The sequence below is a fragment of the Dermacentor andersoni genome, chromosome 2 (assembly GCF_023375885.2).
Source record: "Dermacentor andersoni chromosome 2, qqDerAnde1_hic_scaffold, whole genome shotgun sequence".
Taxonomy (NCBI): Eukaryota; Metazoa; Arthropoda; class Arachnida; order Ixodida; family Ixodidae; genus Dermacentor; species Dermacentor andersoni.
The window spans coordinates 188,785,448-188,802,410 of NC_092815.1; the positions used below are offsets into that span (position 1 = coordinate 188,785,448).

Sequence of the window (16,963 nt, forward strand, 5' to 3'; positions counted from 1 at the left end):
GCAAAGCGATCTAATACTCAGCACTAATAATTGAGCTTACTGTTAACAAGCACCAGAAGAATAAAATGGTGGAAACGACGGCGAATATTGTGGGTCTTTGTCGAATTTTTACGCCTATAATTTCAGGAAAGACAACCAATAACCGCTTTTCAAATATTTATCCTTCAGTATTTTTTTTAATTGGTATCATACGCCATCGCTTCACACTAATCTGCACCGTCCACCGTGTAAAACATGTCCTTAATTGCATTTCTGCCTCATGCTGCCACAGAATCGTTGCGTTTCCTTTTGTGGGCTCGCGCCACAACGCATTTTATCATCATCGTCATCGTTTTTCTCGTGGCCCCGATGCGCGTTCGTCGTGTGGAGTGGAAGAAGAAGTACAGCTCGTTTCTACGCGACCTGTTTTCGCTTGGTGCTCCGTGAAAGAAAGGTGAGTCCTTCAGAACCAATTCGCGGCTACCAAAGAGAATCTCAAGCAGCGAAGAAAAAACAGCAGAGGCGTCATTCAGATCAAGTCATGCACGGGCTTCGAGCTAAGATGCATTTCCGATTACGGGGTTACAGCTCGTTGCTGTCGCGTGAAGCAAACGCCGTGCGCGCAAATCTCATTGAGGGCGCATAAACATTCGAAATGTGACTACAGTTTCAGCAGAACGTTGCTATACGCTCCGCGTATATTTCAAGCGCTCCGGTGTATGCATGAACTGCGTTGATTTCGCGCATTTAACAAGCGCGCCTTCCAGAGACGACACCAATTGCAAGTAAACAAGCCAAGTAACCAAGTAAAGGAATCAAGTAGACGCGCCGTAACGCTCCGCTAATTTGGTTCCGTAGCAGGACGTGCGCAACGTTCTACATTCCGATGCCGGCGTGAGCGCTGTATGCACGCGTGCTACTGTTCCCGCTAGTGTTCTGTTGAGTAGCTGTGCGTATATTGTGGGATACACTAGTTTGAGTGGAGCGGACCCTAAACGCTCGGCTAAATCTGTCTATATTGTGTACCATCGATGTTCGACGGCTGCAATTTCACAGGACGCGCTCCTGTGACGGAAGTTTTCTGAGACGCCTGGTAGGATCCTTGGTGTTGTTCCTGCTGCTCAGCAGCAGTTGCGCGGCGGGATACGCCGCGCCAGACTGTCGCTTCCGCGCCTTGTCACAACACCGGCCGAGGAGCTTCATCGCAAAGCCAAACTTTTCTATCGCTTTCCTTGCTTCCGCCTTTAAGCGAAACTAAACTTTTGCGGTCATCGCATTATTTTAACGAATGCACGGCGGCAATCTCCCTTTGAACGTGTCCGAAAATTTGAAGGTAAAGCTTGGAACTGGAGTTTCAATAGCGACTTCGACTTCATTGTCCGCTACATTGACAGTTATAGCTGAATCTATACCATTGGAGCCAAATAATAGAAGCAATAGGCTCGAATAATTCTACTCGCGCATCGGGGCGATTTGCAATCCATTTTGGCAATTATTGCACTTGTTACAACGGGCCAGCAATACAATAATGTAACTTGTGTAAGAGTAAGGAGTTAAGAAAGCTTGTTCACTGCAAATTATACATCAATTGATATTTTCGGATACTACGTCGGGACTATAGACGAATCCTAAAGAAGTTTACCATGACAACAGCATCAAATAAAGTGAGAAGTTATGCCTCGTGTCGCATGGCATCCTATCATTCCTTACAAAGCTAAGTGCAAAAAAAAAGTCTGCTGCTAGTCTAATGGCCCGTATTTGACCAAAGTATACAACACAAAAAAAGCAATACGCAGGCCGTGTGAGACCATGCTAGGCTTGCCTACGAATTGTATAGTGCTGCTTCAAGAGAAAGCGCTACGCTATAACCTCTGCGCTATACGTTACTTAAGGGAACGCAAGAGGGCAAGGAACTCGACCACAATGCAGAGGTAATAATTGACTGCTTTTATCACGTGGCCAATGCATGTGCAGTTGCTTCAAAGGAGCGATAAGGAGGGAGATTTGAAGCGGCAGATAACGGGACGTGAGCGTCAACGCACTTGCGCACTTTTTTTCTTTATTAGATTGTCGCTATCCTGGTCGATTTGGCGTAATAGTACTGCAGAAATCCGCAAGGTGGAGAGAACTGATAAATAAAGGGAAAATGAGACATCCACCCAATCGTAGAAATTTCTACAAAAGAAACTTATGCGGATTGCTCGAAAGAAAAGACTAGCAGTTGAAGGAAAATTCGTCCTGATGCTGTACGCGAACCCGGGAGCACCGCCTTCCCGGGGTAGCCGCTCTGCCATCTGAACCAACCAAGCGGCTAGCAGATAGCAGGGCGATGTCAAATTTATCAAGAACTCAAAGCAAAGAGTTGATGGGTTCGACTTCGCCCTTCCACTTGCGTTAGTCTATGTACAATACAAATAGCTGTTTTTGTCATTGCCTGTTTGATCAGCGTAGTTTATATGGCATTCATTTATCATGCTGCCAGGCTTATCCATCAGCAGACGCAGTGAGTATATAGCTGCCCCATAGCCCCCGCTCCTCACCCCTCTACCTTAAGGCCCGAAGGTTGGTTAAAGGAACATCCTGCTACGCAGAAGCTACAAGACGGTTTAACGAGAGCGTATTTGCTAAAGTGGTGAATGAGGCATCGTTTCACGAGCTTACAATAAACGGATATGTGAGGTGGGGTGGAAACTTTTCACGTGGCCTCGCAAATACAGCGCACCTCTGTGTTGCGAGCCCAACAGGCACAACGTTACAATTTCAAAGTAAAAAAAAAAAAAAAACTATACAGATGCCACGTACTGCGGCAATCGATGTAAGCGAATCTTTATGTGCTGTTCGCTTTGATTACCGATCACTAGCGGTGACATTGACGGCGAACGTTTAATTTCTTCAACGTGTAGTCCAACGCGATAGTGGTGAGTTGGTGTTAAACGTTACCTTGCGTGCACCACTGCTCTTTGTTTGTGTAGTACAAAGAATACACAGGAGGAGGTGTTTGCTTGAGGCGTTGTGGTGCGCCAGACTTCATAACCTCAGGGAGGGTTGAGCATATTCGTTGCCTCACACGGCACATAGCATCGTGGCGGAAGTATTAAATTTGAATTGAATTATGGGGCTGTACGTGCCAAAATCACAATCGGATTATGAGGCGCGCCGTAATGGCGGACTCCGGATTAATTTTGACACCAGGGTGTTTTCAAACGTGTCCCTAAATGTAAGTGCTCGAGAATTTTTTACTTCGCCTTTGTCGAAATGCGGCTGCCGCGGTTCGAAACGATTGCGCGACCTCGAGCAATGTCATAGCCGCAAGGATACCGCGACGTGCACAGAAGTATTGATTTGACATGGGACTGCTTCCGTGCTGTCGCCTAGACGATACGGTGCCCTCTAATGTGGCTGTGCTTCTTCGCGCCTGCGTAACTAATCCGCTTGGCACATTTGCAGGCTGTTTATTTTTCTAAATAGCAGAAACGTACCGCACCGTGCCTTGTACTTAAATTTGTCCCGTTTGCCCGCAACTTCTGTCACGTCCATAGTAGTAGCGTTTTGTTCCTTCTCACGTCATCTTTTCCCTAGCAACCCCCCCCCCCACCCCCCTGTATGGTAACTGCAACTGCGAGCGAAAAGTGGCAAGGCACTCGTTTCGCTACTGCCCCCCCCCCCCCGTCGTTTCTACCCACTCTCTGCCTCCTCTCGCCCTCCTCTCTACCATTCTATCTAGCTTCCTTCTATGCTTGCAGGTTAGTAGAAAGGTAAGCGCTGCAATTTCTAGAATACTTTTGCAGAAAGTCAGGGATAATTGCAACTGTTAAGACGCTGATGTGGAGATGCTCAGGGAGCTCCAGAGGGCATTGTGTACATTGGACGCGGTGCAAATGTCAAAACGAGTTTCTCGAGTCGCCTTTCCTCTCTGCCCAGCTTCCGTGATGTACTCACATGTTCTGAACCATCCCTGACGTGGTGTGCCAGACAGCAGCAGCAGCAGCAACAGTGGGAAAGTCGAAGGAAGAGGCAATAAAAGCTTAGCTCTAAGCTCTAAAAAAGAAAGTTACAGTGACGTTTCGCTTCGTGAACGCGGTTGAGGCGCATGCGTATGGGTGCTATACCGCAGACGACGCTGTCGGCCCTCGGTGCGCCTATACCTGGCGACAACTTTCTGTGGCAGTGCAGGGAAAGCTACGTGGGCGTAGTCTATACACGTATTACTGCGCCAAGTAGTCCGAACATTTCGCTAGAGGTTTCGGTTTTCGGTTGCGCCAGCGCTTTCCGCAAATGGGCATTTTCGATGAGTGCTGTCGTGCATGCATGCGGTAGATATGTATTAGCCGTGTTAAGGTACTGTGAAGATTAATCATACGTATATCGCATCAGATGTATGGAAAGCTGATATATACATATTTTATATACGAATACTGGAAAATTGGTTGTTTCGCGAGCAACCATAAACTTTAAGAAATCGCCGTTGCAGCTACGTACGAACCCAATTTCAGTTGAACTCTTATGAAAAATACACTATCTCTGTAACTTCCGGGAAATGCCTGCGACTGTGCGCTTTGTCCCGTAATGTCGCAGCGCGGCATGCTGCGCTGCGACATGCCACGTGCTCTGTTTCATTGCAAGGAGCAAAGTCAGCGTCATTATTTATGCGAACTTTCTTTCCAGATAATTGCAACATCCCAGAAATATTCAGAACTCTTCCCACCACTGTTATGCCCGCCACCGAAATGCACATGTCCTGCACCCACCACGACTGCTTAGCAGCTATGCGCTGCCAAGCGCAAGTTCGCGGGTTCGATCACTGCTGCCAAATTTCAATGTGGGCAAAATGTAAAAGCGCCCGTACAGTGAACTTTGCTGCAAGTCAAATAACGCATTTGTTGACGTATTTTTCACGCCCGCTAGGTTAAGCCTAGGGGAAGCTTTCGAAATTAAAAGGAAAAACATAAAGTGGCACACGTATAATATATTAGTAATAATATGCTTTTTAGAGCAATTATATCGCTTTAACGTGCGGTATTGTTCTCCAGTTATCGTTGGCTTTACACTATTTCGATGTCCCAGCAATTTCTACGTGTACATAAAAACAAATATATAAAATGCAACAGTACACTCAACACTGAGCTTGTGTATGACGTGTGGCATTTCCGTCCGCAGACAGTGATGAATCCACCGCAGCCTGGCGATATTCCTGCTCAGTGGGGGAACCCACCGGGTGCGGCCCCTCTGGCGCCAGGAGGCGCCGCTGCTGGTGAGCCAGTGAAGCTGGACCTGATGGTCGACCCCGACATGTTGCCACCCGAGGTCGTCGAGATGGGAAAGCCAATAGAAGAGAGGAACCTCGTGTAAGCACTCAGTCTTGTATGACTAAGGACTGCTGTAGAGAAAGGGAGGAAATCTTCCTAGTAATATATATATATATATATATATATATATATATATATATATATATATATATATATATATATATGGAGAGAGAGAGAGATAACGTATGTGTGTGTACGTGTGTGTGTGTGTCTTCCTTTCTGCACTTTTTTTGGAAACAAAACCTTATAACCTTGAGAGCCACCGATCACGAGTGAGATGTGTAAAACTGATTACAGAGCTATCAAGAAAAGGAACTAATATAATGCTATACGTTGCTTTATGTGGCTTTGCTCGCAATAGAAACATTTGCTTTCTAGCAAATTTTTGGAAAACTGTGCTTTGAAAAAAAAACACCACGAAGAGAAAACATATAAGGAAGAAGAACGGATTAAAAGTGCTGAAGCCGAAATTATTGCAATATTTTGCCGCCACCAAACGGTACTTCTCAGCGCGGTTGTCATTGAAAATCGGTAATGTATGACGTCTTTTTTTGGACGTTGACATTTGGCGTGTTACAATGACACTGTCTCGTGCGATACTGTTAGCTGTTATATTATACAGTAGGCTATTCACGCATAGATGTAACCTTGAAATTATGGTTTGGAGTGCCCATTCTCATAAGTCACTGCGCACGCAAGTGTTAACATGCAGCTCTATCTCACGATAACAGAGGATACTTCTAACTCAGGTTAATAAAGCGATCAGTATAGCAAGTGTAAGCTCTGTGCAAGATTGAGAAACAGAACAATGCTGATGCTAAATCCACTACGACCACACAAAAAAAAAAGCATTTGGTTAAAGAATGCTAGCGAAACAAAATATAACGAATTCCGTAGGCGCTTAGGAATTGCCCGCAGGTAATGCTATTAGTAGGCCCTACACTATTTTATTCCCTGGCTGATGTGATCAGGATTTACCAGGCGAATAAAAAATCCAGGGACAAAATCTCTGACTGTACTAACTTTCCAAAAAGCATCCGCCTCGGTCTATAGAAAATGCCGCATTCCCAATCCTTCTGCAGATACATTTTTGGCTCTTCTATGGCTGAACACGCCAGGAGCTGACTGCATGCTGCAATTCCCTACACCGCGATGTGTTTTGTTGGCGGCTTCGCTCCTAAATAATCATGAAAGGTTACGCGATTCTCGGCTTGCGCAAAGGAGTTTAAGACAATGCAAAGTCTCAGACAATGTAACCTTAGAAAAAAGATGGGAAATTATTTATTATCTTGAACTGAAGTTTACAAATAATAAGGTTAGGCAAGACAGTGAACAACTAGGAGTCATCAGAATGAAAGTTGGAGAAACAGTGAAACCGAATTGGGTGCACAGAATGGAAACAAAAATGGATGCAGTTCCACTCAACGAGAAAGCTGCCGGAAGCGCGGAGCAGTGATTTGCCTGTGTCTCCCATGTGTTATTGATGTGAGAACCTTGTGAGCAAGCGCCCGCTGTCGCTCGATCCGTGCCAACTGTTGGAGGTCCAAGGCGAGCAATACCGGCTCTTTGTTCGCTGACTCTATGTATGTATGTATGTATGTATGTATGTATGTATGTATGTATGTATGTATGTATGTATGTATGTATGTATGTATGTATGTATGTATATATGTATGTGTGTATGTATGTATGTATGTATGTATGTATGTATGTATGTATGTATGTATGTATGTATGTATGTATGTATGAATGTGTGTATGTATGTATGTATGTATGTATGCATGCATGTATGTATGTTATGCGCGTCCCCTTTGGAACTGGGCGGTGGGTTGCACCACCAAGCTCTTGCTGTTATACTGCCTAATGTCCTACCTCTGTTAAAAAAGAAGAAAAAAAGAACACTATAAACTCCCACACCCAAATTTTCTGACCCTCTATTGCGAACTTTGCTTTTGTATGTCGCCGTTTTTTGTTGTTTCCCTACTTCTCTTCCATCGATCATCAAATCGCCTCTTACTAATCTATATTCCGGACGCGTTTATTATCCCCTGCTCTCGCTGAACCCAAGGGCTTCAAGGACGACAGTGGTGCGTAAATCGACCGCAGGGCAGACGTCTTCGCATTCTAATAAAACATGCTCCATCGTTACCCTAGCTTTACAGTAGCAAGCACATTCTTCTGCCTTCTTATATCTCGCTTTATAGGTGCGTGTTCTAAGGCATCTCCATCTCGCTTCGAAAAGTAATGAGCTTCCCTTTGAGTTATCATAAATTGTTTCTTTCATGATTTCGTTTTCTCCCCCTAAGTAGTTAGTCATGGTAGGTTCCTTTTCTATTGGCGCCATACATGAGATTATTTCAGCCCCTCTGACTTTCCGCTTGACGTTCTTTGTTACTGTGTTGCCCACCCTACAGGCTGCATACTTGCTGGTAAGCTTCCTAGTTCTTTTCCTCCACTGTGAATCAATGTTTTTCCTATACAGATACTTCAACACTCTCTAAGCCCACTTACTTTCTTCCATATTCCTCAGTCGTTCTTCATACTCAATTTTACTGCGAGCTTCCCTAACTTCAAAACCAGTCCAGCCCATATCACCCTGCACAGCTTCATTTGTAGTCTTCCCGTGAGCGCCCAATGAGAGGCGACCCACTGACCTTTGGTTCCCATCGAGTCCTGATTGCATCCCTGATTTAAAGCAAACAACCGCATTTCCAAAAGTAAGTCATGGAAACATTACACCTTTCCACATACCTCGGAGGAGCTCGTACCTATTGTATCCCCATAGCTCTCTGTGCTCTGGGGCTGAGCGCTATGGCTGAATTTCACTTGCCCTTCACTGTTATTGTTTTTTCCTGTGTTTCCAAATATCTATTGCCTTCGTTCATCCATATACCAAGGTATTTATATTCTGTTACCCAAGGTATTTCCTGGCCCTGTACCTCCACTGTCTATTCAATGTTTTCATTCAATACCATAACACCTGATTTTCTAACACCGAATTTCAAACCTAAATTCTTGCCTTCCTGTCCACAGATATTAGCCAGACGATGCAAATCACTTTGCCTATTTGCTAGCAACACAATGTCGTCCGCATAAAATAAACCTGGAAGCTGCTGCTTTACTACTCTCCCCGCCTGTTTGTATGAGAGATTAAACCCGATATTACTTCCTTCTAGCGCCCTCTCCCTCCTCACCATGTACATCATAAACAGCAGCGGGGATAAAGGGCACCCCTGCTTCAGTCCCTTGTTGATATGAACTTTCTCCTCGCTCCTCATCCCTTCCCATTCAACGCAAGCGGTATTTTCTAGGTAAAACTCTCTGAAAAGCTGTAGACAATCGTCGCCTAAGCCTTACCCTTCAAGAATATCTCGCAGAATGTTGTGGTCTACGTTGTCATAGGCTCCTGTAATGTCTAAAAAGGCCACATACAACGGTCTGTTTTCTACTTGCGATATTTCAATACACTGAGTAAGAACCAACAAGTTATCATCCAAAAGCCTACCTATTCTGAAGCCATTCTGAAGCTTTCCAAAAATGACATTATTCTCTTGCCACGCTTGGAGCTTTAATTTGACTGCCTCCATTGCTAGCCTGTATATTACCTATGTAATGGTCAACGTTCTATACGAGTGAATTCTATGTTTCTCGCCCTAACTTTTATAAATTAAATTCATTCTACTTTGTCGCCAACTGTATCGTATTCGTCTATCTTTTAAAGTTTTTTCCACTGCTTTCACCACAGCTTCCTTACTTTTTGGTCCTAGTTCATTTATCAGCCTAACGGGAACCTTGTTAGCCCTGTGGCTGTGCGCTTAGGAATTTTCTCTTCGGCTTTCTTCCAGTTGAAATTTGTCAGCACCAGCTCCTTTTCTTGGGTCTCTTTCATGCTCTTTTTTTCCTCAAGTACAACCTCGTCATTGCCTTGGAAACATTCGGCTGTTATTTTTCGGATGTAATTTATTGCTGCTTCTCCTTCCAGTCTGCTTTCATCTTCGTCTAGGATATGTTGTATTGTTGTTGACTTCCTGCCTAATAATTTTATGTGGTTCCAAAATATTCTAGGTGCGGCCTTCTTTTTCTCACGTATTTCTGACAACCAACGTTCACTTTCACCTTTTAATTTTGCTTGCACCAGTATCTGAACCATAGACTTTTTCTCCCGGTATATTTCCCACTTACTAGTTACTTCATCCTGTGACAACTGCGCCTTCTTTGCCTGCCTGTGCTCTCGAGATACTTTCTGTCGTTCGGCGATCGCTTCTCGTATCTCCTTGTTCCACCAGCTTTTTGGTTTCTTTTTCCTTTCCAACGAACATGTTGTTTCTCTTTCCGTATTTCTGTCGTTATTACACTTAGAAGCTCACCATATTCCCACTCTTTACTTGGCCATTTGCCAAGTTCTTCCTCAACTCTAGTGATTGTATTTGCTATTTGTTCAGCGTTCAAATTTGGACTGGCCATTTTGCTCTCCTTGCTCTCTTTCCCAACTACATATCCCATTTTCAATATGATGCGTTTATGTTCACTCCCGATGCTGTTAAACCCTTCCTCATCGATGACCATTTCTCTCAACTTTATCATGAATTCCTTCTGTCATCAGACAGTAATCAATGGTTGATTGCCGGTTTGCCACTGCCCACGTGACCTGTCCTTCACACTTAGGCCCTGTATTCACGATCACGAGGTTATGTTGCTCACAAAGGTCCAGCATTGACTTCCCGTTATTGTCGGTATAGCCATCTAAATCCTGTATGTGGGCATTCATGTCACCTAATAGGACAATTTCAGCACCATTCCCGAAACCCTTAATTTCAGCGCTTATGCATTCCACTAACTCTTTATTCTTCTCTGGGCAATTATTTCCGGTCAACAAATACGCAACGCCCAGCCAAGTTTTTTCCCACTCATTGTACCTGATAACCAAAGATGCTCTTAACATTGTGAATTTACTCCTTTCCTTTTGGCTCCCTGATGGATGAGCATTCCGACTCCTCCTCTCTTTCTTTCCGACTTAGTTCTTTTGCACCCTTCCCAAACATAATTCTCAATAACTGGCGGCTCTTCTGAGTCTCTAAGGTGCGTTTCTGTAACCGCGTACACCCCTATTTGTTCTCTATTTAGCTGCTCCTCAATCTCCGCCCACTTTTCCTTTCTTCTGCCGCCCTGCATGTTTATGTAGCCTATTGCATGGCGATCTCTTTCTTGCTTTCCTCCTTTTTCTGTTACCGACGGTGATGCTCTTCTGAGGTTCCCCTATGGGACCTTCTTCATTACTACCTACTCTGGCCTACTGAGCGCCCGCGGGCCCCCTAAAAAAGCAACAACGCGACCACCAAGTCGCCAGCCCAATTCTCGTGCCAGCCTGTAATTGAAGTGGATCCCGTCTCGTTTAAAACCGCCACACCTTCTGACTTCCCTGTTTACTTCGACAACCTCGAAGCCTTTCTCTCGGCTCAATTCCCATATCGCCTCATTAGCAGTCACTACGGCTCTCTGTACGTGACTGTCACGCACAGGCACCTCCGGTACCGTGCACATCACGATCTGCACCTGAGGGGATAGCTCGCGCAAGTCATCCACCCACTTCGCCAAGCGCTGGCCTGGTCCTGTCCCTTTCCTGTTTAGGACGTCAATTAGCCCACCTGCTACTATGACAAGGTTGCGCACGGGGTCATTTTCTGCGAGCTTTTCTTTTGCTCGCTGCATGACAGAACCCAGTGTCCGCCCTGGAAATGTCACTACCGCCACTCTTTTATCGCCTTTCACCCTCTCCACAATTGCTTTTGAGCACCCAGGCAGGTTTGAGTCGCCGGTGATAATCACCCTTTCAGTCTCTCCTACCTCTCCCTGCTTCCCTTTGCCCTTTTCCGCGTGATTCGGACTCGACAAGAGGCATTGTCCCCTGGGCTCCTGCTTTTTCCGCGTGCCGGCCTCAAGGTAGGTGCCGCTCTTTCAGGCTAACTCTTCATCACGCTGCACGCATTCCCCGTACTTTGCTGACACTCCCTCTCCTGTCGTGTCGGGGTCCTGCGTTCCATTGTCACGCACATTCTCGTTCACAATGGCAGCCCCGTTCAGCTTTTCCTCGGCTGCTTCAAGTCTTTTTCAACTACCTTTCGTGCATCACGCTCCCTGCTTAGCTCATTTTTGAGCTCTTGCATCTGTTTGACAAGCTCTTCCTGGAGAGCCTCCATTTTCTGCAGCCTAGTATCGACATCACATTGTGTGCCGGTTGTTTCGACGCCCTCTCCATTCTTATCCGTCTCCTCATCTGCCTTGAGGGACCGCCCGCGCACTGCCTGCTTTCCCTGCTTTCTCGCCATGTATTGCACGGCTTTTTGCAAAAGCTATAATATTATAATAATGCTACTACTGATGCAAATACTATAATACTATATCAATGCAGAGCACGTGCCTTTTAGCAAAAACTGATACGCACAGGATCCAAATCCTCAAAATGCCGCAAAGCAACTCTCATCACCGTTTCAAAAGCAATCAATGCCGGGAAAACCGAAGGTATGACACGCTCTCGCACGCGCTCAACGACGCGGCCCTGCCCTCACTTTTCTACCAAAACACGCACAGTAAAACCACTAATAGCTATTAGTTTTGCCACTTCCAAGCTACCATTTAATGACTACAAACATTCAACGTCCCACCCGGCTGCACGTGTACAAGTACGTGGCGCGAAAGGACGCTTTAGCCATCCTGCACAACCAAATGTACACGAAACACACCCGCTCACCCGAAATACGAGAGACCAAGAAAAAAAAGTGAGATATAGGAAACCACCCAATTACTATTTAAAGGAAAAAAATCAGCAAATCAAAAACAGAAGCAAGCTCAAAGCATGCACAAAAACTTATCATTTCTTCGCAGCCACGGAGCCCAGAAAAGCACGTCCATTCGCCACAAAATCAAAACCGCTTCGCCCAAACCAAACCGACGCCCAAGAGGCTGTGGCGCCTTCTCTTGACTAGTTTAGGTATCAGCCTGAGTGCGTGATGGATGGATGGATGGATGTTATGAGCGTCCCCTTTGGAACGGGGCGGCGCGTTGCGACACCAATCTCTTGCTATTCTACTGCCTAATGCCCTACCCAGGTTAAACAATAAAAAAGAATAGAAAAACACTATGAACTCCCACAACCAAACTTTATGATCCCCTATTGCGAACTGTGCTTTTGTACGTCACCTTTTTTTGTTGTTTGCCTACTTCTACCATTCCTCCAATCGCCTCTTACTAATCCCTATTGCGGGCATGTTTACTTTTCCACTTCTCTCACTGAACCCAAGGGCTTCAAGGAGGCCAGTTGTGCCTAAATCGACCGCTTGGTAGACGTCTTCACATTCTAATAAAACATGCTCCATCGTTTCCCTAGCTTTACCGCAGCAAGCACATGCTTCTTCTTCCTTCTTATATCTCGCTTTATAGGTGCGTGTTCTAAGGCATACCGATCTCGCTTCGAAAAGTAAAGAGCTTCCCTTTGAGTTATCATAAATTGTTTCTTTCCTGATTTCGTTTTTTTCCTCCTAAGTAGTTACTCATGGCAGGTTTCTTTTCTACTGCCGCCACCCTTATGATTATTTCAGCCTCTCTTACTTTCCGCTTGACGTTCTTCGTTGCTGTTTTGCCCAACCTACAAGCCGCATACTTGCTGGTAAGTTTCCTAGTTCTATTCCTTTACTGTGAAACAATGTTTTTCCTGTACAGATACCTCAACACTCTTCCAGCCCATTCACTTTCTTCCATATTCCTCAGTCGTTCTTCGTACTCAATTTTACTGCGAGCTTCCCTCACTTCAAAACTAGTCCAGCCCATATCACCCTGCACGGCTTCATTTGTCGTCTTCCCGTGAGCGCCCAATGCGAGGCGACCCACTGACCTTTGGTTCCCATTGAGTCCTGATTGTACCCCTGATTTAAAGCAAACAACCGCATTTCCAAAAGTAAGTCATGGAACCATTACACCTTTCCACATACTTCGGAGGACCTCGTACCTATTGTATCCCCATAGCGCTCTGCGCTTCATTATGGCTGCATTTCTCTCCACTTCACTGTTATTGTTTCTTCCTGTGTTTCCATATATCTATGGCCTTCGTTTATCCATATACCAAGGTATTTCTGTTCTGTTACCCGAGGTATTTCCTGGCCCTGTATAACCACTGTCTGTTCACTGTTTTCATTGAATACCATAACACCTGATTTTCTAACACTAAATTTCACACCTAAATTGTTGCCTTTCTGTCCACAGATATTAGCCTGTCGTTGCAAATCACTTGCCTTGTTAGCTAGCAACACAATGTGTTCCGCATACAATAAACATGAAGCTGCTGCTCTACTACTGTACGTACACGCCTGTTTGTATGAGAGATTAAACCCGATATTGCTTCCTTCTAGCGCCCTCTCCATCCTTACCATGTACATCATAAACAGGAGTTGGGATAAAGCGCGCCCCTGCCTCAGTCCCTTGTTGATATCAACTTTCTCCTCACTCCTCGTCCCGTCCCATTCAACGCAAACGGTGTTTTATATGTATATAAATGTCTCTCAAAAGGTGCAGACAATCGTCACCTTGGCCTATCCCTTCCAGAATGTCCCACAAAATGTTGCGATCTACGTTGTCATAGGCTCCTGTAAAGTCTAAAAGGCCACATATAACGGTCTGCTTTGTACTTTTGATATTTCAATACACTGAGTAAGAAGAAATAAGTTATCATCTAAGCGCCTACCTATTCTGAAGCCATTCTGAAGTTCTCCCAAAATGCCATTATTCTCTGCTCATGCTTGAAGCTTTAATTTCATTGTCTGCACTGCTAGCCTGTATACCCTGTTTTCGCGATTCTAAGCACCCCTCAATTCTAAGCACCCCCCCCCCCTCTATTTTCGCGACAAATTTAGGAAAAAGGTTTGCATGCGAATCTGAGCACCCCCCTATTTCTTAGGAAGAGCGCGTAGGCAAGGCAGCCAAACGCGCTTGCTCACTCTGAAATCATTGATCGGCGGACCTGCAGGCACGCAGTCGATGCTTCTGTTGGACGCGTTTCGCGGCCATCTGACCCCGGAGGTAAAGACAAAGCTTCGGAACACCAATAGCGACGTGGTTGTGATCCCTGGTCGAATGACGCGAGTGCTGCAACCCCTCGACGTTTCAGTCAACAAGCCCTTCAAAGCCAACCTCCGGCAGGAGTACGAAGAGTGGGTGCGAAACCCTGACCGGAAGAAGACGCCGACGGGAAAGCTGCAGAAAGCGTCCCCTTGAACCATCGCAAAGTGGATTTCGGAAGCGTGGAAGAGGGTCCACGTGGACGTTGTGGTCAAATTTTTTAGAAAGTGCTCGATCACAAACAACTTCGACTTAACGGAAGACGACCTGCTGAGGAATACCGAGAGCAGCGGTTCAAGCGGTGCGACGAACTCGAGTGGCAGTGATAGGGACCAGTGGCGTAGCTAGATCGCCTGGCACGCGGGGCCCATAGATCTTCTGTCACCCTCCCCCCCCTCGCCCTGTGTAGTGGAGGAAGGCGAGGATATCGACAATATCCTGGTTTCAGCACCAGTATAGCCGCCTTGGATACCGCGCACGTCCCCCGGGTCCCCCTCTCCTTCGCTTTTTTTCCCAGAGATGGCGAATGCTGTTTTTTTTTCTGCGCCAAATAACACAGGGTGACTCAGAAGGCTTTGACGGCTGCACTGATAACTTGTGATCCGCGCATGTGCGCATCTTCTGTCAGACTGTAAGGCTTGGCAGCCAATACAAATGCGGCATCGTGGCAAATACGGCTCGCGTCACAAGTAACAAAAGATATCTTTATAATGTTTTTTTTTATAACGTCCATAACGAGCTATGGAAAGAAGAATGATAGGTGTAACGTTAAGGGATAAGAAAAGAGCAGATTGGGTGAGGGAACAAACGCGAGTTAATGATATCTTAGTTGAAATCAAGAAAAAGAAATGGGCATGGGCAGGACACGTAATGAGGAGGGAAAATAACCGATGGTCATTAAGAGTTACGGAATGGATTCCAAGGGAAGGAAAGCGCAGCAGAGGGCGGCAGAAAGTTAGGTGGGCGGATGAGATTAAGAAGTTTGCAGGGACAAGATGGCTACAATTAGTACATGACCGGGGTAGTTGGAGAAGTATGAGTTCAGTATGGGATCAGCCTGGTTATGCCCTGCCGTGGGCATAACCAGGCTGATGACGATGATGATAACGTTTTAAATACCAATTTTAGCGACAACATTGCATTTGCAAAATTCAAGGCAGACCTTCATATCTTACCCAAAAACAGAGAGAGAGAAATAAACTTTATTGTTAGACCAGGCTTCTTGAGCCCAAAGGTGGGTGGCCTCCTCAGTCCAGGTAGTCATGGCTCGCTACCGCCGCCCGAGCCCTGTTCACAAACCGCAGCTGACTGTCAGGGTCTTGCGTCACCAGCAGAGCCTCCTACTGGTCTTCCGATTCTTCCTCTATATCCGCTTCTTCCTGCATGTTATCGCCTGGTGGTGATGATGACGGTGCTACTTCGCGGTTATTTCTGCACTCCAGCACCATATGGCGCAAGGTGTTGGGCGTGTCCGGCGGGCAGAACTTGCAGTCTCGCCCGTAGGTCCCCGGATACATGCCGTGCAGCAGTGTTTCATGCGGGTAGGTTCCAGCCTGGAGTCTTCTCCAGGTTACCGCTTGCTCCCTATTCATCGTCTTATGCGCGGGCGGGTAACGATGCCTCAAGCTTCCTGTAGTGCGCCAGGATGTCAGAGTACTTCAACAACTTCACAAAAATCCTCGTAGGCACTATATGGCGCGCAGTATTTTGGTTGCGGGCAGCCCTGAACGAAAACGAAAATTAAATTGTGTGTCAGTGACGCTGATCTCCCCACCATACTAGAAAAACGGAAAACATCACCTGCCTCCCTACTGCGCGGTCGCCAATGCTACGACAATTACAAGTTCTCTTCATTCTGATCAATAAAGCCTTGTTTGCATTTGCTGCTATACGGACAAACGTGATTATCCGAGCTGCGGTACCACCGCAAGATTGGGAACAGAGTAGAGCACGCTTCGCGTCGATTCTTGGCGTCACCATAAAAAAAGAAAGAAAAGGCAGCGATGAAGCCCGTGCCAGCGAAAGCTTGCACTACTGTTGGTCTGCACTCGCAATGGAGAGGATTAAGGGATCATTGTCACTGGTGCACTATTTCATATTTCTTTCGCTGCTGCCATATACTGGGCGCCGCCCGCAGTGCCAAAGTACTGTAGGTTGTAGCACCCAAAACGATTTTGTTTAAGAAGTTTTTGTTGAGTTTCTAATATGACTTTGAATCCTCCATTCTCGAATTGAAGTGCTTCCTCTATAAGTACTAATTAAGCGATTATTAAGGATATGGTTATTACTTATCTGCCATATTTTTCGCGCTACCGAGTTTCTAGTAATCACAAAAACACATAACTTCATAGAATCTCGATCAGGAAATATCCTTACAAAATTGACCTCTTTTTAAATAAAATTCTGTGCAGCTGATACAGACACTGTACTTGTGACATGAAGTCACGCAACAACAGTTTTCTGAAACTTTCGAGGGTAAGAAGAAAAGCGTGACACATAACGCTAGGTTTCGCAGCGGCTTCTCGGAGCGAGCGGGAGAGGGGAAGTAAAAGCAAGCCGAACATCGCGGC

The 16,963-nt window shown here is 45.8% G+C and overlaps 1 protein-coding gene across 1 annotated transcript in view; it reads left to right on the forward strand.

The window, feature by feature from the left end:
- The first annotated feature begins 351 nt into the window (after window positions 1-351).
- Window positions 352-16,963, forward strand: part of LOC126540816 (uncharacterized) — a 72,046-nt gene continuing 55,434 nt past the window's right edge. Inside the window, exons 1-2 of the mRNA XM_055076409.1 lie at window positions 352-433; window positions 5,137-5,324. Coding sequence (XP_054932384.1) covers window positions 5,143-5,324 — 182 coding nt within the window. The 5' untranslated portion in view covers window positions 352-433; window positions 5,137-5,142. The remainder of the gene's footprint in view (window positions 434-5,136; window positions 5,325-16,963) is intronic.